This window comes from Simochromis diagramma, unplaced genomic scaffold (genome assembly GCF_900408965.1).
Source record: "Simochromis diagramma unplaced genomic scaffold, fSimDia1.1 OVJJ01000753.1, whole genome shotgun sequence".
Taxonomy (NCBI): Eukaryota; Metazoa; Chordata; class Actinopteri; order Cichliformes; family Cichlidae; genus Simochromis; species Simochromis diagramma.
In genome coordinates this window covers 2,870,934-2,895,919 of record NW_024387523.1, presented here as the reverse complement: position 1 = coordinate 2,895,919, position 24,986 = coordinate 2,870,934, and the positions used below count along the sequence as shown (strand labels likewise).

Genomic DNA, 24,986 nt, shown 5'->3' with positions numbered 1-24,986 from the left:
GCACACCAGCATCCCCCCCCCCTTATACAGGTTTAAGTATATGCTTTCAAAAAACTTGCAAAATCAATAAAAACTTAAATGTAAAAAATATGAGGATGTGAGAGCCATGTTACATTTCCTCAGATTCACAGGTTATTCTGATAAGCTAAGGTGATGCACACTGTGACCTCTGGGTTCAGAATGTGTTTCACTTTTGTTGTCAGTAAAACCTGCCATGCAAGCTTATGTAAAACAGTAACACTAGAGAACACAGAAAACAGTACAAAGACCACATATTAAATGTTAATACTGAAAGGTCTTATTGTTTTCTTGATGGACAATAACAAAGGTATAATATTGTTTTTCTTTTTAAAGACTGGAAACGTTGACCCAGATAGATAAAGACAGGCATATCCAAGATGCCAGCATCTACAGTCACAGTGTTTGAATCACACAGTGACTGCTGACTCCTGTTCCTCAGACTTACTGGTGCTCTTGGTGACAATGGTATCCTAGATGCTTATTAAACTCTAAGAGCTGGCTCAACAGGTTTGATCCCAGTGACGTTGCTGCTGATGGTGGAACTGTATCGCCATGTGAGGCTTTCAATGGGAACAGGAATTATAAACTTCTCGTGGACATTTTTGTAATTGATGTGACACATCAAACATACCTCTACGCCCTCACTCAAGGACAATGAGGCAAACGTAGAAAGAGTGGACACACAAATTCCTTTTTTAATAGAGCTAGATGGTTGTGTTTAAATCAGTTTTGACTTATTTATAGCACTGATGACTCGACTCATTGATTGAGGTTTCCTTCAGAGTATTGCCAGCTGCTGTTGAGTGACATAAGCCAGGAAATGGACTGAGGTCTGCACTTGTAGCAGACAAACATTTTTATCTTAACATTAAAGCTGAGCGCAGCTATTTAGCAGAGTCCGATTAGAGGACGCAGACAGATAAAGGGGAGAAAAAAACTGCAAGAACGAAGCAAATGACTGGCAACAGAGCAATCCGTATGAAGGCTGTGATCCTAAAGTTGCACACACTCGAAAATTTGAAAACGAGAAAAGCCATCAGTGTGTTAAAAACTAAAGCAGCGATTTCACCATTTACTGCCACCAACATAAACACTGAATTTAAATAAATCAAAAGCAAGTTTACTTCCTGTCAACATCTGTGACACCTAACGTTGAAGGTAATGCTCAGATTCACTAATCTGAGTTATCCCCATGCACCTCATTAAAAAAAATTCAAATGCAAAAACTTCAGAGTGTAGTTTTATTCAACAGTTGTGAAAGAATAACAACGTGATAAAACAGTTAATTTACACCTTATAAAGTTACTTTCACGCTGGTACCAGATACTGCTGGTAAATACAAGGTGAAGGCCTTTTTAATGGTAAGTAAACATGTAACAAACTGTAAAAAAAAGAAACAACAAAAAAACCTAACAACCCAAAACAGATGACACACCTTATCCAAATAACAATAATGATGATGATAATAATAATAATAATAATAACAATACTATAGTGCATCTGGAAGGTGATTCCTATACAAGTAAACCATTAACACCGGTCAGTTTGACGTAGGCATTGTGAAATAAAGTGTTTCTAACTTAGATCATATATGTCTAGACAGCTTTGAATTTTAGGCACAGCAGCTTACCGACTTCAGAAATCTTCCATCAGGTGATAAATTACTACAAGAGCTGGTTATTGTGATTTTCTGAGTTAAATTTCTGTCAGTCTGTGATACTCTGAATGTTCAACAGATTGTAAACATGTAAATCCTGGTAGAAAAATACTTCATAACTATGTTTTTTGTCGTTATTATTATTAGGATCCTATTAAAGCTGGTTGTAAGAAGTTTTCAGTGGTTCTCTTGAACGCCACTACCTACAGAAAACGCTGTGCGGGGTTAAAGTGCAGAACGACAAAGCTTCCTCCACTTTGTGCTTGTAATTCCTCCTCATTTGTTTCTTTTTCACTTTTCTGTCAGATCTTTCTCTCTCTTTTTTCTTTATTTAGAAGTCCCAAGAATATTGGATCAGTCATCCCGATAAGTTGGCACTCTTAACACATGTTTAATTAAGTCTCTTCCACAAGATCGTGCGGTGGGTTTTCTTGCTCAAAAACCTCCCTTATTCGTGCTACGCAGACTTCCGCAGCCACATCCGTCTCCTTGGAGAGCTGGTACAGGCTGAGGAAGCCATGTGGGAGGTCCTTCGCCACTGTCAGACTCACAGGTTGGCCCATGTCTCGAAGCTTCTTGGCAAACATCACAGAGTCGTCCAGCAGGGCATCGAGAGCAGAGGCCTGCGTGGGAGGAAGAGTCAATTCAAATTCTGCTGTGAGTAATAGACTGCAGTTCAACTCACACTGGACTTTATGAGGAGAAATCAAGTAAGCTAAATGTTAAAAGTGCCTTTTGTATCTAGTACATTTTCTAGAGCATCTGTCCCGTTGAGCCACTGTGTGACTCAGCTACCAATGATCTGTGAGTGCTACATATTGTCTCAAATGACAATCTCGAAGCACCTGTGATTGGACCTCTGCCTGTGGTCAAATTTTCTCCTCGTTCCTCTCACAAAACTTTTCTTTTACCCTTTCTAAATGTATCTAAATGTGTTCCATGTGCCTCCCTGTTCTGCAGCCTTTTGAGCCAGCCACAGCAATAAAGTTGCTTTAGAAACACTCTTGTTATGTCTTTCTGCTGGAGTCATAATCAATGTTTTTCTATTCCATCTATTTTTTTCTGTTCAGGCGAGAGATCTGGGGCTCATCCCAACTGTCATAGGACAGAGACAGGGTACACAATAGACAGTCTGTCAAAAGACTAACACAATAGCCCTTTTCCAGTGGTACCTACTCAGTTCGGCTCAACTCAGTTTTTAGGGTTTTCCATTAAGTGATAGTACTTGGTAACAGGTACTTTTTAAGTACCTGCTCAACCGGGATTCCAAATGAGCGAAGTTGATCTGAAAAGGTGACGTCAATGGACTGCATGCCACTGATTGTCCAATCAATGGCATCACTCAATGAGTCATGAGAGCAACTCCTTCACAAAAAAACAAAACCAGCATTTCGAAGACCAGAATAAAAACGAACAATGTGGTTCATACGTCAGGCAAAAAGCAATACACAGAGCAGTAGGTACAGTGGCTTGCAAAAGTATTCGGCCCCCTTGAACTTTCCCACATTTTGTCACATTACAGCCACAAACATGAATCAATTTTATTGGAATTCCACGTGAAAGACCAACACAAAGTGGTGCACACGTGAGAAGTGGAACGAAAATCATACATGATTCCAAACATTTTTTTTTACAAATAAATAACTGCAAAGTGGGGTGTGCGTAATTATTCAGCCCCCTTTGGTCTGAGTGCAGTCAGTTGCCCATAGACGTTGCCTGATGAGTGCTAATGACTAAATGTGCACCTGTGTGTGATCTAATGTCAGTACAAATACAGCTGCTCTGTGACGGCCTCAGAGGTTGTCTAAGAGAATATTGGGAGCAACAACACCATGAAGTCCAAAGAACACACCAGACAGGTCAGGGATAAAGTTATTGAGAAATTCAAAGCAGGCTTAGGCTACAAAAAGATTTCCCAAGCCTTGAACATCCCACGGAGCACTGTTCAAGCCATCATTCAGAAATGGAAGGAGTATGGCACAACTGTAAACCTACCAAGACGAGGCCGTCCACCTAAACTCACAGGCCGAACGAGGAGAGCGCTGATCAGAAATGCAGCCAAGAGGCCCATGGTGACTCTGGACGAGCTGCAGAGATCTACAGCTCAGGTGGGGGAATCTGTCCATAGGACAACTATTAGTCGTGCGCTGTACAAAGTTGGCCTTTATGGAAAAGTGGCAAGAAGAAAGCCATTGTTAACAGAAAACCATAAGAAGTCCTGTTTGCAGTTTGCCACAAGCCATGTGGTCCATCTAATCTGACTGAGCTGGAGCTGTTTTGCAAAGAAGAATGTGCAAGGATTTCAGTCTCTAGATGTGCAAAGCTGGTAGAGACAGACCCTAAAAGACTGGCAGCTGTAATTGCAGCAAAAGGTGGTTCTACAAAGTATTGACTCCAGGGGCTGAATAATTACGCACACCCCACTTTTCAGTTATTTATTTGTAAAAAATGTTTGGAATCATGTATGATTTTCGTTCCACTTCTCACGTGTACACCACTTTGTGTTGGTCTTTCACGTGGAATTCCAATAAAATTGCTGTAATGTGACAAAGTTCAAGGGGGCCGAATACTTCTGCAAGCCACTGTATACCATCGCCTCGATGTCCTCCATTGTCACTTGTTGTTTGTGTCAGACACAGATGACATCACAGGACTTTTCTCAAGTTGAGTCAAGGCGAGCAGAGAAGGCACTAGTGGAAAAGAGGCAACAGACCCGCTCATCGATCTAACCCCATGCATGGAGAACCAGTCAAGAAGGCCACCGCTAGTAAGCAGTGACTGAACTTCAAAATAAAAGTGTGGGGATTGTTGTTATCCACTGGTTAGAGTGATAATTAAGTAAAGAAAAACATTAGTTTCAAATATACTTTGGGCAGCCTTTAGTATACATGGGCGAATATATGTATACACCCATGTATACTGGATGTCTATGAGTGTGAAGCCCATGGGCAAAACTGATCAACTAAAGAAAAAGACAGAGGTGTCTATTGTGTGACAACAAATCGAGTTTTATGGCTAGAAATTCCAAAAGTTGCCCAAATCCTAATCTAAACATGAACTCTTTCCATCTCCTTTCTTACCACTATGTGCACAGGTGGCAGGCCTTTCAGCATGCTGTTGGGAGCCAGCAGGGGTGACACAAATGGATTCTTTATAACTGGACAGGATGTTGGGTTAACCATAGCAAGAGACTCAGAGCGCAGAGGCTCAAAGCCTTGTGGGTAACAAAGCTGAGCTCCAGAGTTGGGTACGGAAGCTTGGTTGGACATGTGGGTTTCAGTCTGTCTCTGTGAAGACGAGCGGGAGAGCGAGCGACCTGAAGTCCGCCTTGGGTCCAGAAAGGACTGGATCCAGTTAGAGGCTCCCTGAGTGAGATCACTGAGCAGCATGGCCGTGTCTCTACTCAGAGTGCTCAGAGTGCTGCTCCCCATTGCAGGCTGCACCGTCTGGTAGTCTATACCTGAGAGGATACCAACGTTTGGTCAGCAGAGGAAACAACAACCGTGAAGAAAAACAAACAACAAAAACAAAAAACCCACACACGAGTCTGGCACACATTTGTGAATTATTAGAGAATATCCACTGAACTACAAATCAGCAGATATGCCCAATACCTAAGAGTTTTACAAGTACTTTTTAAGGTACTTTAAAAAGAGGGTGTTCTATTGCTTATACATGAGAAGAATTTGTCACATATGAACAGAGGCTTTCTGTATCCAGCTCAATCCCACAGTCTAAAATCACTAATAGCATGTTTTTGAAGTGGCCATGGATGAGAGGTAGATGGAGGGTTTGACCGTGCAACCATACAGAGCACTGTATGGTTATAGGAGGGTTGTATTTCAAAGTCTTTTCAGCGGTTAGTAAATTGTACTTGAGAAAAACAACTGAAAAAACAGCTTCAGAAGCACTTGAATAACTCTTGGATTATCTTTGACAGAGACCTTCTGCTTCAGTCTCAAATATAACTGATGATCGTGAACAGTTGTATCACAACTACTACCCAACTACAACTTTGAGACTTTATTCCAGTAAGTCTTCTCATTTTCACCTTGATTTAAATCTAGATGTACTATTGTCTGTATACCAATAGAGTCTTGGGGGATTACTACACTCAGTCTCTTTTTGACCCTGAAACACTTCTTGGGTGCAGCTGGGTGCAAGAAGACAAACGCAACAAGTTGCCATCGTTAAAAAACAACAACTCAGGAACCTAAAAGAAACCAGATGAAGAACAGCAAAACAAATGGAAGATATGTGAAATATGAGCATTAATGGATTGGTGAGGCTGTGCTGGCTTTATCTTTTGGCTTATTACGCCAGTAATGAAGTCAGAGAATGAGAGGCAGTGGTGGAGTGAGCCAAAAAATAAATAAAGAGAGGGAGCAGTGTCAGTAAAAACAAAGCGGTGAATCATAAAAATAATGCGCTATTCTCAGACTGTTTTACAGCAGTTACATTCCAGAGCGCTAATAAACACACCCAGATCTCTGCTGCTCGTAACTGACGAGCAGGCTTCATCACGTCTGCTGCGGCTCCTTTATGTGTATCGACAGTCACATTGACATTCAGCTCTGAAATGCATTGAGACAGCCAGGATGTAATCTGCTCTGTACATTTTTAATAATAGATTCTGTGATTCGTCTCTACGCCGGCTGACTAATTTGCCTATACAAGCCTTCAAATTTTAGCCAAAATGATCTTTTTAAAAGTTAATTATCTGGAAATGATCAGAAAGCAGATCAAACTTCCAGAGTACCAGTGCTGGTTTTTGTTACTCTGCATCACAGACATTAAATTGGTGCAGGGCTGCTAGTAAATCCCATGATATTGATGCTTATAGAAAAAAAAATGTGCTTTTGGCTTTAGATTGTGACACTTGGATTAACTGTAAAATTGTTTGGTTCTAGTTTTTAACAGAGCTTAAGGTTGTTTATTAAGTAGGTATATCCTGAATCTATGACAGCTACAACTTACATGAGGATGTAACTTGTAAATATATTTACAGATATTAAGGAAAATGTTTGCATGGCTTCATTAAATATGCCAAATTATACCCAGTCTGTTCAGTTCAACTCAGTTCTCTTTATATAGTGCCATATTACAGCAACAGTTACCTCAAGCTGCTTTACATCGTTTTTGTAGGCTAAACCCCAACAATAATACAGAGAAAACAGCGAAAACCCAACAATCAGATGTCCCCTATGAGCAAGCGCTTTGGCGACACTGGAAAGGAAAAACTCCCTTTTAACAGGAAGAAACCTCCAGCAGAATGAGGCTCAGGGAGGGGCGGCCATTGTTGAAATTATGTCATTATTTCCCAGTTTAAAAATGGCTGTGGTATGACAGCAAAAGCGGAACCACATATAGTACAGGTCCACTCAGACAAAGCATGAAACACTTATATTATTAGAATGACGGTGATAAATACATGTCTTTGTTTTTGGTAATTAACAACTATATATGGTTGTGAACAACAGGTCACATGACTGAAACCTTCCAGTTTTTGCTTTGGCAGTTATGCGTGGCTGACAACAGGAAGACATCTAGCCGGTGCAATGAAGATTAAATCGAAGGTAGGCACAGATTTTGTTTTTAGTACATGCTTAATTAGAAGTTTGACGGGGCAGACAAATCGTAAGTTTTTCCTCCCGCATTTGACGGTTTATACATAAATCCTCTTAATATTCCGTGTTCTTGTCAGGTGGCACCTGGATGTACTTGTGTTAAATGATCTGTAAAACAACACACCTGATCTCCATGCAGGCACACACGCCCTGCACACACACATACCTGCATAAGCATTAATGCACTTGGTGAGTACACCTAGAGGCAACAGCGGGTCAATGAGAGTGAGCAGGCGGGAGGGTGAAGCATCGGTGGTGAGCAAAGTGGCGGGGTAGGCGGCCATAATGCCGTCAGGGATTCGGATGCCGGTGGATATGGCCTTCATGGACACGGTGATGCAGAGATTCCCTCCAGCACTGTCGCCTGCCAGACAAACTCGCTCTGCAGTGGAGCCTGACAATAAAAACAAAAATAATTCCCCCAATAATTCTTTGGGGCCATGGCTGCAGATTCAGATGTGCTGTTGTGATATTTTTAAACTGTAAAAATACTTCCTGCCATGATTTTGTCAATCTAGTGCTCAATCTACTACTTGCAGTAAATGCAGTCATTTATGTGTGGTGTACTGTTGTGTGCTTTTTCTTTTACTTAAGATATCTCAGACTATTTATCATCTGTTTTTAAATTAATCTCTCATGAGAAAAAATTAAACAAGAGAAAATTCCTAAAGTATAAAAAGTAGAGAGTGGGGTAAAGGATGATTTTATGGCTTTCTTGGCTTTGGGGTTCATGAACAGTTTCAAAAATTCTCAGAAAAACTTATAAGAAAGACGAAATTTGAAAAAAAATAGGTCATTATGCACTGGTTTTACTGGTTTGCCCCACTTTAAATCAAATTAGGCAACATGTGGTCCATGAATTACAATGAGTTTAGCTTTACAGTAAGACAACACACACTGACCCAGCAGGTGACAGTTATTCAGTGCCCAGCAGTAGGCGTAAAAACATTCCTCTAGAGCTCTGGGAAAGGGTGCTTCAGGTGACAGAGAGTAGTCGACGGAGAGGACCGGGACATTCAGCTCCTTCGACCAGCTGCGAAGATAGTTCTGCAACACGAGTGGGTTAAAAGGCATGCGATTAATTTATTTTCACAGGAATGCAAGATCTAGTGCTACCTGTTACTATTATTATCATTGGAATTTGAGTAGAATTAATCAGAACAGCTATGACAGATAAAAAAAAAGAAGAAGTCTGTCTTCTGTTGTGTACCTCGTGAGATTTCGAAGTCTGGGCCACAAAGCCCCCTCCATGGAAGTGGATGAGCAGCCAGGGGGAGCGAGGCTGTTTCTGTACCCAGGGCAGATGGGTGGAGATGGGGGGAGGCTTAGCACGGGACAAAACTAGAAGCTCTTCACTGTCCTGTAAAGTGAAAGGATGAGGAATGGGATCATAAAATAAAGCAAACAAAGCAATCAAGTCTTTTAACAGAAGTCATCTTTCAGCATGTGTACAACCACATTTTTGCAGCTCTCTAATGAAAACCTTGAATATTTCCCCTGTGCTCATTTTTCATTGCCCATCCATAAGCAAATTTTACTGGTTACTAAAATAGCTCTACTAGTTTTATCCAATCTCAAAAACACATAATACAAAAAATACAGAATGTATTTACTGCGCTTATTCTGTAAAAAGTCTGATCCTCACCATATTGGTCAGTCGTGTCAACAACTGTATTTACATATTATAGTCTTTTAAATGCCTTCTCTACATAAAATGTCTCTTTTCTTCTTCTTCTACTCTACGAGTTGTTGACCTTCACCTGTCCTTCTCGGAGTTCATAGGAGATCAGACGCATGTGGACTGGCCCGGGGCCCCAGTGAGCTATTGGAGGTGACACGGTGACAGACAGCCTGGGGTCGGAGGCCAGAGGAAGGCGTAGAGTGACTGGAGGCACGGTCATGGTGAAGTTTACTTGCACTTGTTTGGAGGCTATTCTGTTGAAGCCCTGAAAAGAGTAAGAAATGGAAGAAAGTTCAAATGCTGAAGATAACTTTAGGTAAAAGACAAGCACAAGAAGGAGTCTGTGATTCTGCCTACTGTTAATAGGCCGGACTCTGTGAGGTTCCAGAAGGACTTCCAGAACTGCATGTCCAGATTCTGGGTAATGCGCTCAAACTCAGCGCCCCGGAGCTCCGGATCAATAACATACTTCCCTGATGTGAGGAGAGACAAGGCTGCTGTTCCTAAAGGAGGACAGATACTTATTTTAAAGATGGTTAAAGGTAAAAATGCCCATTCAGAAGAAGGAAATGTAACTTTTGACAACATCCTAAATAAAAAAATAAAAAAACCTCACCTAAGCCAGACTGTTGTTTACCATAGGTTTCTCCATATGAAACCATACTTATGACAACAGTCTGCAGGAATGGGCGAATGGAAGGGGAGTACTGTGAAACAAAATAAGAGGGGCATTTAATAAATACATTCAAAAGACAGGGATCTTACTTATTTTTAAGTATTAATTACAACCACAAAACATAAGAGACTTGTGTGAAAGACCTAGGGATCGGTTCACCCTGCCTGGGACAGGGTTAACCAGGGGCTCGCCCTGGAACCAGGCCCAGGAGCATCTGGTGGCTGGGCCTTAGTCCATGGGGCCCAGTGTAAACTTGCCTAATCTGCATATAGTAAGCGTAATGAGCCTATATTACAGTACTTAATGATAGTCTGTGAAGCCTTTGCTTTTATTTCTAAATAATAAAAATAAATGTAATTTAAGCTGCCAGAAATTAAATCGCAGTTAAAATCCTTGTCATGTTTTTATTAGGGGAAAGGTCTAAACCTACTGCAGGGCTGCAGGTGGCAGAATTGACAAATCAAACCAACAAAAAAAAAAAATCTATATATAATAAAACAATAAAGTTGATTACAAATATGTCTCCACTGTTGGCTGACCTGAAAGCCCAGACAGCGGCCGTAGAAACACGCTTTGTGCATGGAGGAGTACTCCTGCACAAAGCTGCGGCTCAGGTCCTTGTCCTGCAGGGAGTACAGCTGGCCGCAGTCGTTGTCGTTGATCAGCTGCTGGGCGAGATGGAGAAGAGCTCGGAGCTGGCAAAGGGCGCTGCAGTACGCCTCCATCTCAGACGTGTTGTGGTCAACCCTGAAGAAGGGGTTGCTGTAACTGGAGGCAACGTAACGGGCTTTGTGGATGATGTGCAAAAGGCAAGCCTCCAAGACCTGAAAGAAACAACAGGATGAGAGGTTGGAAGGCAATGATACATGAAATGCACATGTTTATTATGGCTTTTCATGAAACATAGTTAATTTTAAAAGGCTCTCATGCAGCCCAATCACACACTGAGATGATGGGCTTTTTATATCTGTAGTGATTATTATAACATTTATGATGTGCTCCAAAACCTATGAAAATTTAAGATTGAACCAAGATTAAAACAATCTTGGTACCTACTATATAAACTTAAGGAAGAACTACATTTCACAGTAGTGTAACGACCAAACCTTAAACCACACAGGAAGTCAACCATTTTTAAACCATTAAAGAATTTTGTGGTTGTTTTCCAATTTGCAGAGTTTGTACTTTAACCCTTTAAAGCCGGTCGGAGCAGCACGCTCCGTTTTGCGTAACTATTTTTAAATCCCTGTAGAACCGGAACCGCGTAAGCTAGCGCAATAATTTTTTTTGCATATGAAACCGGAGGAGTTGTACTTACATCTTATGCCATCAGCTTGTCCTAGGTCACGTTTTCCTTCCACATATAGCTTTGCAAAAATTGCATAAAAAGCGCTTGCAGGAACAAAAACATAATATTCCAGAAACGGGCTTTGCCGATCCGATCAGCTGTTAATAACACTTCCTACATTGAAATAGACGTCAGCACGAACTATCGCATGTCCGCCATTACCTGCCCGTAACCGGAAGTGACGTCATTTTCGCAGAAAATGTAGTTTTTTTATTTATAGGCCTTATAAGCCTATACTGGTGTTTTTAAAAGTCATGTTAGACTTCATGCTTTTCTGAATAGTTTCTGGGATGCCTAGAACTCAAATTGAACTGCTTTAAATCGTTTATTTTGATGCACATGCTGTTTTCTTTGCAAATTTGCATTATAGGATTAATTTTCGTTTCTTCTGCAGTAAATAAAAATTGGTGTATCTCAAAAATAAAATTATGAAGACACTCAAAATAAATTTCCTGTTGTTGTAAACTATTTTTTTGCAACTTTTTTGTATTTAAAATTTTGAGGGATAAGCCTCTTAAATTTCTCCAAGTAGAAATATGTGTAAAAAAAACAAAAACGATTTTCAATTTTTTTGTAGTTTATTGCACTTTTTTGCAATTTATGTAGTTACTATGGACTTAATGCATACATATTATTAAAATTTGGGCTATAACAGTTGTATTGATGTATAGCAACTTGAAATGCTCCCTAAAATGGCTCCACAGCATGTAAAAATATAAAGTAAGCTCTGGCGGACTTTGTTCTGTGGTAGGTCTTAAAGGGTTAACTCACTGCAGACAATTAATCAGACTGATATCATATTTTGTCAGTCTTCTACAGACTTTTGCATTACTTAGTTTGTTTGCTAATTGTTAATTTGTTTTATTCCTATGCACAATGTCTACTATTTCTCATGCTTTAGGAGTGTCTGTATAACTCAAGATATCAACAGATTTTTTTTAAATTTAAGGTTTACACATAAAAAAGATCTCCTGAACTGAATTGATATTTAATTTAATTGATATTTTTATATTGTTGCTGAATTTCTATAAACTTAAAAAAAAAACAAAACAAACTCAAATGAAAAACCTAAATGGAAAAATATGTTAACTGAGCAAAAACAATAAGGTCCAACCCTCCCATGATCCTGAACTCGATAAGCAGAAGAAAATGGATAAATAGATCAATAAAAATGAGTGAATCTGTACTTGAATCATGTGAACCCCACACTTCTAATATTTGCAGAAATACAAATATTAAAATGTCGTCGTTGTTAAAATGCAATAACCTACAATCTAATAAACCGATTTTTTTCTAATGATTTAAACCAAAGATCTGAAAAACCAAACACACTGTTAGTCACATAACACACACGGTCCAGCCACCGTCATACCTTGACCAGCGTGCGGTAGCCATTCCCGGGTGTTTGTGCATCAAAGTCATAATGGTGATAGACGGCGGTGAAGCTGGTTACTACAGGCTCCAGGGCTCGACCATGTTCCTGAATCTGTTTCACACAAGTGACCAGACGCTCAACAGCAGTGTCGTGTGGCAAACGAGAAGGCCCGCAAAAAACAGAGATGTTGTCTTGGCACACTTTCTCCAAGGTTGCAAACACAACCTCGTAATCCATTTCTGGGGCTGTGAAGGAAAGAGAGAGAAAGAAGAAGAGACCGCCGAGTGAAACTTGTCATTCATTTGAAGCTCTCCGTGCCGATACAGCAAACCTCTGATGTGCGCTTTATACATCTAAATAAAAGACTTAGGGGAAACCCAAAGATCGCAGTGATCTCATTGCCAGTGATTACACTGTATTTATCTGTTCAAGGGTTGAAGTTCAACTGACCTCATGAGAGCAGCTGACTGTTATGCAATAAAGAGCAATAAAGCTAAGGAGAAAACGTGGCAGTCACAAAATAATAAACAAATCTGTGGAAGACTTCTGTAATGGCAAAGATGGTGCATCTCCAAATGAAAATGAAATGAAACACGCCCTTTATTATAATATAACTGGGAAGGTATCCAGTAGTGTACTGGCCATTGGGTCTGTGCTGCATCATATTGTCAGCAATTAATCTTGCAAAAAATGTTTAAGTAATATAACAATGTCACATTGCAACATCTTTGCTTTAACAACACCATTTACCTTCCCTGACAACGACACATTGCATGATGTCTTACATCTGATGATTTAGCTGTGGGTCGGGGAACTCCAGGGCTCAAAGTCTGGTATCCTGCAGGTTTTAAATGTGTCCTTGACCCAATACAGCCGATTTAAATGGCTAAATTACGTTCACAACATGTCATGAAGTCCTCCAGAGATCTGGTAATGAACTAATCATTTGATTCAGGTGTGTTGACGCAGGGTGAAATCTAAAACCTGCAGGACACCAGACCTTGAGGCTTGGAGTTCAACAACCTCCAACACAGAACTTTGCAAAACATGAAACAAAAAACAAACTTCCAACTAAAAAAAGGAAACAAACTACATACACAGGGTTACCCAAAGTGTCGTGGGATTGTCCACCATGGATGCACCAATTTGATTTGGATCAGATACCCATTCAATCCCGACTAACAAAAGCTGGATCGGCTGTCAGTGGTAAAGAGCTGATCTATGGGCCCATCTGTTCACCCGTTATGTTTGCTGTAGCACTTGTTGGAATGCTTTTAATTTTTTATTAGGATTATTTCAATTTAACAGTCATGTGTCATAAAGCAGGAATAGAAACTGCTATCCTGCACTCCAGAATCAGCAGACTCTGATCAATTAAAGGGAAGTCAAACTAGATGTTTCTTTACACATAAAGAATTCTTCCCAGTCTCTTCCCACAGTGAGGAATAGTTTTTTAATTCAACACTGGTGTCTAATTGGCACCCTATATTGAATTAAAACTGGAAAAAGTTGAATTAATGCGTTCCTAAATATCACACACACACACACACAACACAGGAGAGGACATTCACCCACTAAAGATCATATTGCATATGATGATTAATAAAAAGAGCAGTCACAGTTTAACATGCATCGTCGTGCTACATTAAAAGCCATTGTGGAAATGGTCATGGAGACAATGGACCAGTGTGTGTGGTGTGGCTTTACTAAAAAAAGAAAAGTAAAATCTTTCATGTCAGCAGCAGCTGTCAGAGCACAGAGCCTGCAGCGAAGAGTGAAATCGGGACACCGTGCCAAATGTGGAGATGCTCATAAACACTGAAAGCTTTGTCGCAGTTTTGACACATGGTCGATTGTGTTTTTCCATTTCTGGGCAGCACTCTGTGCCTTAGAGAGATGACCTTTAGGCTTCTCACAATATTTTAATGCTATAAGGGCTGCAGTGTGATGCACATCTGCCTGCAAAGCCCACTAAACAGCGGTTAGAAACAAGCTCGCACAGATGACAAGGGCTGCAGCTATAGATTATAGTAATCTGCTATTCTATCGCTAATTGAGCAATAATAAATATTCAACAGAGTAAAATGAACTGCTGATTTTTGACATTGCAATGTTTTTATTACTTTCACTGCAATCCACATTTGTCAAAAAAAAAACCTTACTGCTGTATTTGCATGCCATATCAAAAACATATTTCTTAAGAAAATATTTTCTTAAATGCAAAATTAAATAATCTGAAGTATGGTGATATTAGATAAAAATAGGTATACATACTTACATTAACAGATGGAAAAATAAGAGTTCTGACATTATTATATCTTCAGGATGAAGTAGATTTGGTGTGTGCTGTCTGTGTGTTTACGTGTGGTAGTGAATAAGTGAGTTTGCAAGCCTATAAATGAGCATGTGCAATGAAGAAAAGCGAGTACATCAGCATTCTCAGAACTGAGGCTTGACCTGTGGTTTGATGTAAAATTTCATGGTGCAGAAAAAGTTCTGATGGTGTAGATGCTGATAATGTTAATAATTGATGTTAATAATAATTCAGTGCCCAGCCTTACAGTGCCAGGTCAGTGGCCCATGCAAAACTTTACTGGTTTGCCTTTATTTTTAGATGTTTAAGTAGTTAGTTAACTACTGTGTGTGACTAGCCAAATAGTTGACTAACCGTTGCTACTGTCACTAGTCGGTACCAGATGTAAAAGTCATTTAATCTAATTGTTTTATACATTAATTGATACACGATGCCAGTAAATAGTTGTGTCCTAATGTCATGCAACCATCTACTACCAGATGCATATGATGAGAAACGACATTAAATCTGTTAACCTCGGCCTGATTTGTTGTTAACGCTATTATTGCTAGTTCTTTTAAAGGTGAAAAAATTAGATGCACAGATAAACGTATCATGTATGCAGAGGAGTCTAGTCATACATCGAAAGGAGTCAGCTGAGGCCTTCTGGGTAAGGTGGTCCGACGGATGTATGCAGCGGCTGGCCTGGGAACACCTCGACGTTTCCCTTGATAAGCTGGAGGAGGTGGGTGGGGAGAGAGAATTCTCAGGCTTCCCTGCTTAGGTTGCTGTCCCCATGACCCAACTTCAGATAAGCAGAAGAAAAAGGATGGATGACTTATCTTTTTGTTATTTTAGATTTGAACTTTCATTGAAGCGGTTGCCATGAATTTTCAAACAGCGTGCAAAAAACACGGCACAAAATCACCCTTTTTAGTCAGGGTTTATTCATTTTTCAGGTGGTAATTTGTCATGTTTTTAACAACCCATTAACATGTTTGCAGTAACATGTTTTTATATCATATTTAACATTAATTTAGTGTTTTTCTTCTTCACTGTCTGGACTACAATGTGCAATGGTTATAAAGCACCATGCAAGGTGCTGCACAGTTAAGCAACATGACTCGTTATTGAAGAATGGGATTAAAGGTTTAAATTGTCTTTGTTTAAAAGGCTTTGGACATAAAACAGTTCCCAAATTTGGCTTTATATCTGAGTGTAAATTTTAGTTTTAGCCTAGTTGGTTAGTCTAATTTACTTTCCTTGTTTAGTCGACAAGGAACTTAGTAGCCAGGAACATCCAAAACAATTTAATTCAGATTTTATTTAGATTTTATAATAAATATGCAAAATAATGTTATCAAAGAGTTGAAATAATGTCACCCTCTTAGATTCCCCCCTGCTTGTTGTACCTACTGTTGTGACAGAAAAAAGCACTCCTTTCATCAGCTTTCAGCAAATTGCCCAATTCAATCATGGCATCAGATTGGGTTAGGAGTTCATCTGAACTTCTCCAGCTTTAGCTTCACACTCAACTATGACACCATCACTGTCACTACCGCTGTTGTGTTATCAGTCTTTTTGTTGAAAAACTGGGGCCTGGACAGATTTAATGTTGTAATACTCTGCATTCACAGTGGGGGCTCTTATATACACTTCTACTACAGGTTTATTTTTAGTGGAAGAAACACTTGCCTTTGAATGGTGACAACTAAGTGTTACAGAGTTGTGGATTAAAGAAAGCACCAAAGCAAATAGATTGTGTTGAGGGGTTTTTTGTGTAATCAAGTTACTTGCTGATTCGCTGCAGGCCTACAGATAACAAAATCTCTGTTCACTTCCCTTTTCTGAGACTGTTCCCAATGTAAAGGTCAAAGTGCAATTTCAAAGAATCATTCAGCTCCACTGTTTCTTAGAAACACCAGTGGTAACTAGGACCCCAACCACAAATAAACCTCAGTTCTTGGGAACATCATCAGGAAAGTTTATTCCTTATGGCTATACTTTGAAGATCTGTGCAAGTTCGTGGAAAAGCCTACAAAAAGAGATCACTTGCACTTCTTTGCATTTTCTTTTTTTTTTTTTCTCCTGTTGAGCTTTTCAGAAGTCTGATCAGACGATTAATCTTATTTTGTGCTTTTAGACACTATTTAGCTGCAGCTCTTGATATTATTGGGCAACCAATGCCTTTCATATGCTGCAGATCCCTTTCCCCCTTCCTTCACAAACTTGAATGAAACTGCTTTCATGTTAGCCTACTTATCCTCAGCACAGGGCCATCTATCTATGTTTGTCTGTGGAAAAACAACAAAAACTACCTCACAAAAGGGTGGTGCTTGTGGCTCACCATCCATGGCTCCTCACATATGAAACTGCACAACTACTTTATCTTTTACATATACATATATTTTAATACTTGCTACTGGTTTATGTTGTCTAAAGGTAGGATTATTACTGCTCATTACTAAATGAGTCCGTTTTGTTTACATTTTAACAACTGGAGTTTAAAATGTAAACGAATATCAATGGACAACGCAATCAACACTTAGACCGAAACAACAGCCTAAATTATAATTTCACTCTGCCGCTGGCCAGATGTGAAACGTGACTCACTGTTCCACCTGCAATGGTCCGGTTTTGTGATAATATTACAGTGATTCCGTGTTTCAGTTTCGAAGTTACATAACCAAAACTAAACTAAATGAGCCATTCGTGGCAGCTTGGTGACATCTGTTTAACGATGAGTCCACGCCTCTTTCGACGTGAGCAAACTTGCTTCCCTGCTAAATCTCTTTATTTATCAAAATAAAAAGCCTGGCTTGTCACATGGCAACCCCTTTCAAACTAAACAGCTAACAGTAGCAAACACTTGTCAGCAACAGCGGTAGCAGGCTGCTCTGTCCACTATCACTATCAGTTGTCTTCCCGGACATTGGTTTCACATTTACAGTCTGTATCATTCCGCGTTTTAAACAGCAAACCGGATATCTTAAACGCTGAAAACGCGCCCACTGTCGAAGCTAACAACGAGCAACAGTTTGCTACCGGTGACAACTTCGCCCATAACGCGAAGTTTCGGGACTGTAAGCTCGTCCTCCTCCAATACTGCCAAATGCCACCGTTTACAAACAGACACAACCACCTAAAACGTCGCTAACGTTTGTTTAGCTGGATAACACTGTGCAGATGAGCCTAACACGACAGATGTTATGTTATGTGGGCGGTTATGTGACCTCGTTGTGTAGTAAATGCCTTCACTCACCTTCCCGCATCTTCTTCCTTGATCTTCTGACGATCTCTGTGAGCTCGCCCGCAGAATGCTGGGTAACGTCATGTGAGAAAAGCGCGTTCACGTGTCTACCATGACACCAGTTAGCATTATTATTAATCCACAGGTGGGATAAAAACAAGGATTGTCAATACTGAGCTGCATATTTTGATGCCATGGCAGCCCTTATATTATATAATCTGATTTAAATCAAAGTTCTGATGACTAGGACATTTATTCACTATATATTAGTGGCAGGACAGTCAGGACAAGCAAGGCAATTGGTGTCTTCCTTGACAAATTACAAAGTAAAGCAATCTCTGTTCTTTCATCTTAGAGGCCTCTACTACTACTATCAAGATAACTTGAGGATTAACCCTGGGTTGTCTTTACTAAAAAAGGTGGCTCACTTCTTATCGGGGTCCCAAAAAGGTTGATTCTGTTCATTTGGACATATCGTTTTTGTAATAGAGTGAATTGTTGCCCCCCAGTATTCAAGAATTTCACAACTAGCGACCAGGATTTTAAAAAATTTTCAGTGTTAAAGAGGCTGTTGAGGGACTGTTCAAACATAAGAAAAAACACTGCATGTGGGTCGTGTTGTCGAATATAATGAATCGAAGGAAGATTTTGAGTCATATTTGGAGCAGTTGGAGAAATTGATGTGGGCAAATGATGTTTCCGATGAGAAGAAAGTGTGCCCATGAAAGACAGACCAGACAAGAGGGTAATAACAAAATAAAAAGCTGGAAGGGACCTAAAAAGACACAGGAGCAAAGCAACCATGCTATCAATGTGTTGGAAACATTCAGGACATGAGTCCCTTCCCTGTGTTCCACGTTTAGTTTAGTGGAACAAGGGAAGGCACTAGACTAGAAACTATAAATATAACATAAGCAGAAAACAACTAAGAACCATGAATAGTACGGAATCACACAGTATGATTAAAACAAGAAATATACAAACATTGAGTTACAATTTTGTTTAATCGTATGCTTGTTAGAAAGTAATCATATTGCATCGAAGGAGGAATTTAATGCGGAATCCAGAAGTTGTTTTTTATGATTGTTTATCTACTAATAGTAATTTTGTTTGCAAACATTCAGAATCTCTGAAAACTGTTAACAGTCAAATTTAAGAAGAACATTTTTGTCATAATAATAATTACAAAACAAAAGAATCAAACAGTGAAACAATCAAAAAAAGATTCAGAGACAGGTTGCTTATGTACTACAGTTAAAACATTCACTCCATGGGAGTCTCTAGTGGCCATCAGATTAGTTGCAGCTATCAGGACATCAACAGTGTACAGAATATTTACTAGAATTTAAAAAACGGACAATATGCAAGATTTTAAGAGTTTAAAACACAGTGGTCTGTAATTGTAATTTTCTGATATTTATTACAGAAAACAATAATATATATTTCGCAGGAAGCAATGTCATATTTGAGACACTGTAGGGAATAAAAGGCTGTAATGCAATTGCAAGAAAAAGCCTGTAATGTCCATTAACTCAACTCAACTTACAATAGAAAAACATAACTAATTATATTTTAAGAAGATTTTAAATGATTCGTCTTGGGTAAAGAAATATATATGTATATATATATGTATAAATCTTAATGTTGAATAAACACTGAATGAAGAGTTTAAAAACACCCCGCAGATGTATAAAAAAGACAAAGAAAGCCATTTAAATAAAGAATTCTGTGCTTAAATAATGAATTGTACAATATTAATATTAAAATATACATTTGTAAATTCATTTACAAATTCATTTTCAATTCGTTTATTAATTCAAACATGACTAAAGTATTTTTTTTATTTAATATTTAAATTTAAAATCAAAACATTATATTTTAACCAATATTTCAAAATGAATTATTAATCTATTAATAGATACTTCAAATCGAAAATGAATTTCCCAAAAAAGAATTAAACTCTCATTCAAAACCAAATTTTAAACATTTTTTTAATTCCAAAATTAAAAAAAAAAAACAGATGTTCAAAATCGTTTTTTAAAGCACAATTCAAAAAGAGAAATAAGTATATGGATTCAAAATTCAGAGATTAATTTTTGACATTTAAACTGGTGATTCCACAACTCATATGAAAATCTATTTCCCTTTCCTGTTAGTTCACAGATTAGCATTTATATTAGCATATTGATTAGCTCTGAGATTAAACAGGATTAGCTGCCTGGATTTTTCTACATTGCTGTTTGTGCTCATAACTTTGCGTTGCTAATAAGTGTAAGCACGCACAAAAGCTGAAATTGATTCAGTTTAGTACCTTTCTCTGTACGTTCTGTGCTTATAATGGCCCTGAATGCTGTGATATATTGAGCAAATGATGTAGAAATAATTTTAACAGAGGTCATAAAGTAATTAAATCACTGCTGTAATTTTATTTGTTTATATTTTGTTTTTGTGTGAAGGTTTGTTTGATGACAACTTGGACTCCTCCGTGAGATGAGGACACACCCACATCTGTTCCATACCACAGTCATGGAGGATGTTACAGCTCATAGTCAGCTTTGCGGCATCAGACACACACACACACACACACACACACACACACACACACACACACACACACACACACACACACACACACACACACACACACACAGGAAAACCACCAACTGGACTTCATGCAGGAGAGACTGCCTCAGTGATGATTGTCTCTGCATCCTCTACTTTACCTCCTAACCATTATCCCCTTTAACACACAATATAAAGTCACACCAAAAGCGTTGTGTAACTTTATTAAGAATGACGTCTGTAACTTGTACACATTTGTACTTTTACTTGTTTTATCAGCTCAGTCCGCAGGCAGACAGTTGGAGGTTCAGCTCTCTGTTTCACTGCAGGGTCCCTTCATTCTTCACATATCCGTGTCGGGCAGAGTGTCAATCCGGAGGCTGAATGGCCCTTGTGCAAGCACACACACTTCTTAGCAGTGCATGCGTATGTCCAACCAATCAGGGAGCTCCTTACACTGTTGCAAAGCTAATATGTATTGCTTTGGGATTTCAGAAATCAGATAGCTAATCCAATAATTAATCTGTCAACTAATCCAGGACATAATCCAGTAGTTAATCTGTTAGCTAAACCACTTTCGAATGAGTTGTGGAATCGCCATTTAAAATGTCAGAACTATATTTGTTGAAAATCTTTGATTTTTTTTAATCCATTTACTTATTTGTCTTTTTAAAATTGTGTTTTTAAAACAATTTTCAAAATCTGTTTTTTAATTTTGGAATTCACTTTTTTTTTTTTTAATTGAGGGTTTGATTGAGAGTTTAATTCTTTTTTGTGAGCCTTATTTTTGATTTAAAGTATTTATTAATAGATGAATAATTCATTTTAAAATATTGATTTAAAAACAGTGTTTTTATTTTTAATTAAATTATTAAATAATATTAAATTACTTTAGTAGTGTTTGAATAAATAAAATTAAAAATGAATTTGTAAATGAATTTACAAATGTATATTTTATTGTACAATTCATTATTAAGCACATAATTCTTTATTTTGATGCGTGTGGCTTTCTGATCCTCCATATAGCACTTATAAGTATCCGATTCAGGGACATAGGTAAGGTCATCACAGTCACAGTGTGTTTATTCAACATTCGGTGCTACTTCCCTGAACTGTCAAACAGGTCACACGTCTACTGATATTCATGCAGGTGCTCTTATTTAACATCCTCTCCTCTGCAGTTTCATACCATAAACAGATTTTATAAGACATAAACATGTAATGACTTTGCTTAAACAGATACTTTCAGTAGCGGGAAAAATACTGGTATATTTTATGTCTTCTAAGTTTGAGCTTGTAAATCATCACCTTGACAGGAATGAGGAAAATTTCTTTGAGTTTTTATTTGCTTTGACTTAATTCTTCCGCTCTACCACTCAGCATTTTCTCCTGCAGACTTTTGCATCACTCTTAAATTACGTTTACATTTTTAACATGTTAACAAAATTGTTAACATGATTTAACACAACTTGTATCTTTGTTGCTCTTAATTTAGCAAAGCACTATACTGTTGAAAAGACTTCTGGGGTGCAGGATAAAATGCGGTGAACCATATTAAACCAAAACACAAGCCACTGTCCAATCTCAGTGTGCTACTGTTCAAAGTAGAACCGCCTAAGAAGTGAACATAACTTTCTATTTAACCTTTGAAGTGCAAAAATCCAACATTTTATCATGTAAAATTATGACTCGGGGTTGCATGTGTTCTGGAGCCTCTCCAAACTGTGATAGGGTAAGAGGCAGGGTACACCCAGGCAAGGTCACCAGCCTGTTAAAGGGCTCAAAGTATAACAAGTATCTTATATATGTGGTAGTTATGACAACTCGGAAAAGTTGTAATCGACAATTTAGAGCTTCAGCTTATGACAGTTGGTCTTGATATTTAGATTAGACCACTACTATTACTATTTCCAGCACACTTGCTTGATAAACAGTCAATTGGCTACTGAAACTCTAAAATAGATAAAGAGGATTAAAAATCTGTCATAATTACACTAAACTTAACAACAACAACAATAATAATAATGATATATTTATTTGTATTAGATAGTATCAGATACCATTCATGTAGGTCTATCTCTTGGGTTATAATATCTATTGTCTGCAAACTGCAGTGAAACAGATAAAAAAAAAAAAATCTTTATACCAGAATTTAAAATCGCTCATGCTGGAATGCTTAAACAGTATTTATAGTTTCTATTATTATTTTTTATTTATGAAATACTCTGTGCTGCCTTGTTCCTCCTGAAAACACTGTTTTTTAATGGCTTATGGTCGGTTGCAGGATAAAGGACTGTGAAAATGATTCAAACCAGGTTTGCTGCAGCTACAGCAGAGTACTATCCACAAAACAAAAACACTATAGTGAACACAACTATACTTTTTGTCACGATCCGCAAGGCAGAGCATGAGGAGATCACTGGTGAAAGATGTGGACTCAAGAGCAGACACTGACAACCGACTTACTGAGCGTGAACTTTATTCACAGTGGGAGGCAAAATACGAACAAAAGCAGAGAATGGCAGAAACTCAAACTAAGAAAAGCCTAAACTGACAAAATTAACAAGAAGCATGCAATCTGAGGCAAGGAACTAGAAAAACTTGAAACGCAGGTGGAAATTTAGGGATGACAAGTAGACGAACCAGCAACAAATAGAGGAAGACACAGGGCTAAAATACACAGGCAGGACAATGAAAGGCTGGGCAATGAGTGGGAAAACAGCTGGGACAAATGAGACATAACAAGACAAAGGAAGCTAAGCAGAATACACTGACATAGGACAAGGACAACCAAAGTAAAACAGGAAGCACGAGACATTAGCAAAGACACAGGCTTGATACAGAGATGTGGAAACCATGACAGACTGTAACACGAAGCACAGACAAAAGTAACTAGATGAGGAACACAGGGAAGACGTAAAGACAGAAAAACAAGACTAAGCATACAACAGAATTAAACCTTCATCGAGAACACAGCGACGGCACAGACGGGCTTGCGGTGTGTAAATCTGACATTTGAAGAGTAATACACATTTGAGAGCTTAAAAACATAAATTGGCAGAGATTTAGGAAATATTTTGAGCACTAGTCATCATTCCTCGTAGTATGGGCCAGCGCATGACATATACAAATACAGGTCAACACAGAGGTATCCAACTCCAGGCATCGAGGGCAGGTGTCCTGCAGGTTTTAGATGTGTCCTTGATCCTACACAGCTGATTTAAATGGCAAAATTACCTCCTCAACGTGTCTTGAAGTTCTTCAGAGGCCTAATAATAATTAGATTCAGGTATGCTGAACCAGGCTGCTATCTAAAACCTGCAGGACACCGGCCCTTGAGGCCTGGAGTTGGACGCCCCTGGGCCAACACAGGGACAGATAAAACAGATTTCCAGTAAACAGAAAACCATCCCATCCATCTATTGTCTTCCACGTATGCAACAGTTACAGTGGAGGCTGGAAGCCAGCTCTCATGAGTGCACAGAAAGGTTACACCCTTTGACAGGTTGCCAAGCTATCATAAGGCTCAAAGTATAACTACCATCTTATAGTTGCTGAGAATTATGTATGAATCAACTGAGAGTGTCAGCTTCTTAGAGTTGGCAATGATATTTACTTCCGAGCACCACTAATCTAAAATTTGTGGTTTTAGGTAATACATTTAAAGCTTTTAGTAGCTTTTAGAGGAATTGTTAGATAATGAAAACTGCTCTCCATGTTCAAATTCATGTTGGTTTCTGTTACTCACATGAATTCAGATTGGATAATATCTTTAGGTCTTCAATTTCTGCGTCAGTCTGTTGCTACCGTTTTGTTTTTCAAGCAAAAGTTAAAGGCTAAAGCATCACAGAAACCATGTGATAACCAGTAACCTTGGATAAATGTCTCAGACCTATCTTGAGTTAGTCTAACAACTAACGCAGCTAGTTTACCCATAAACTGTAAGTTGTTGAGCAAACACCTCGGACTTCCGTGAAGTTCATGCCGGCCTCAGTAAAGAGAACATAAAACGGACTCAGTATGTTTTTTGTATGTTTTTTGAGGGGTGAGTTAAAGAGATATATAGAAATATAGAAATAATTATGCTTTCCTTCAGCTCTTATGTAAAATAATATTAATGGATTATTTTTAATAGGCTGTGTTTTTGGTCCCTGACCTTTCTGGATTTGCTTATGTTCAAACCTTAAGCAATTTTAAAGGAGAACATCATTTGTTGGCATTTTGCCTTTATTTGATTGAAGAGTGAACTTTTTAGGATTGGAGTGTGGGGGAGAGAGACGGGGTAATCCACATGCAGCAAGAGGCCCTGGGTTGAAATCAAGCCCAGATCAATGCATTGAGCCTTGTGGCATATGGCCATCTGCTCAACTATCCGCTCAACTAAAGAGACCTGAACATCACCATGAACATCACCATGGGCATCACCATGAACATCACCATGGGCATCACCATGAACATCACCATGAACATCACCATGAACATCACCATGGGCATCA

The 24,986-nt window shown here is 38.7% G+C and overlaps 1 protein-coding gene across 2 annotated transcripts; it reads right to left on the bottom strand.

Moving 5' to 3' along the window:
- Positions 1–1,245: 1,245 nt before the first annotated feature.
- Positions 1,246–18,048, bottom strand: lipea (lipase, hormone-sensitive a). Of its 2 annotated transcripts, none has more exons than XM_040021055.1 (11): positions 17,941–18,048; positions 12,383–12,630; positions 10,202–10,486; positions 9,603–9,693; positions 9,344–9,489; positions 9,066–9,251; positions 8,516–8,665; positions 8,208–8,352; positions 7,472–7,699; positions 4,759–5,138; positions 1,246–2,301 (listed from the first exon to the last, which is right to left on the bottom strand). In XM_040021055.1, the coding sequence occupies exons 1-11, from the start codon at positions 17,948–17,950 to the stop codon at positions 2,074–2,076; spliced, it is 2,097 nt and encodes a 698-aa protein (XP_039876989.1). In that variant the 5' UTR covers positions 17,951–18,048; the 3' UTR covers positions 1,246–2,073. The 2 variants fall into 2 exon arrangements, with proteins under 2 accessions (XP_039876989.1, XP_039876990.1); XM_040021056.1 differs by lacking the exon at positions 17,941–18,048 and adding an exon at positions 15,320–17,933.
- Positions 18,049–24,986: the final 6,938 nt, after the last annotated feature.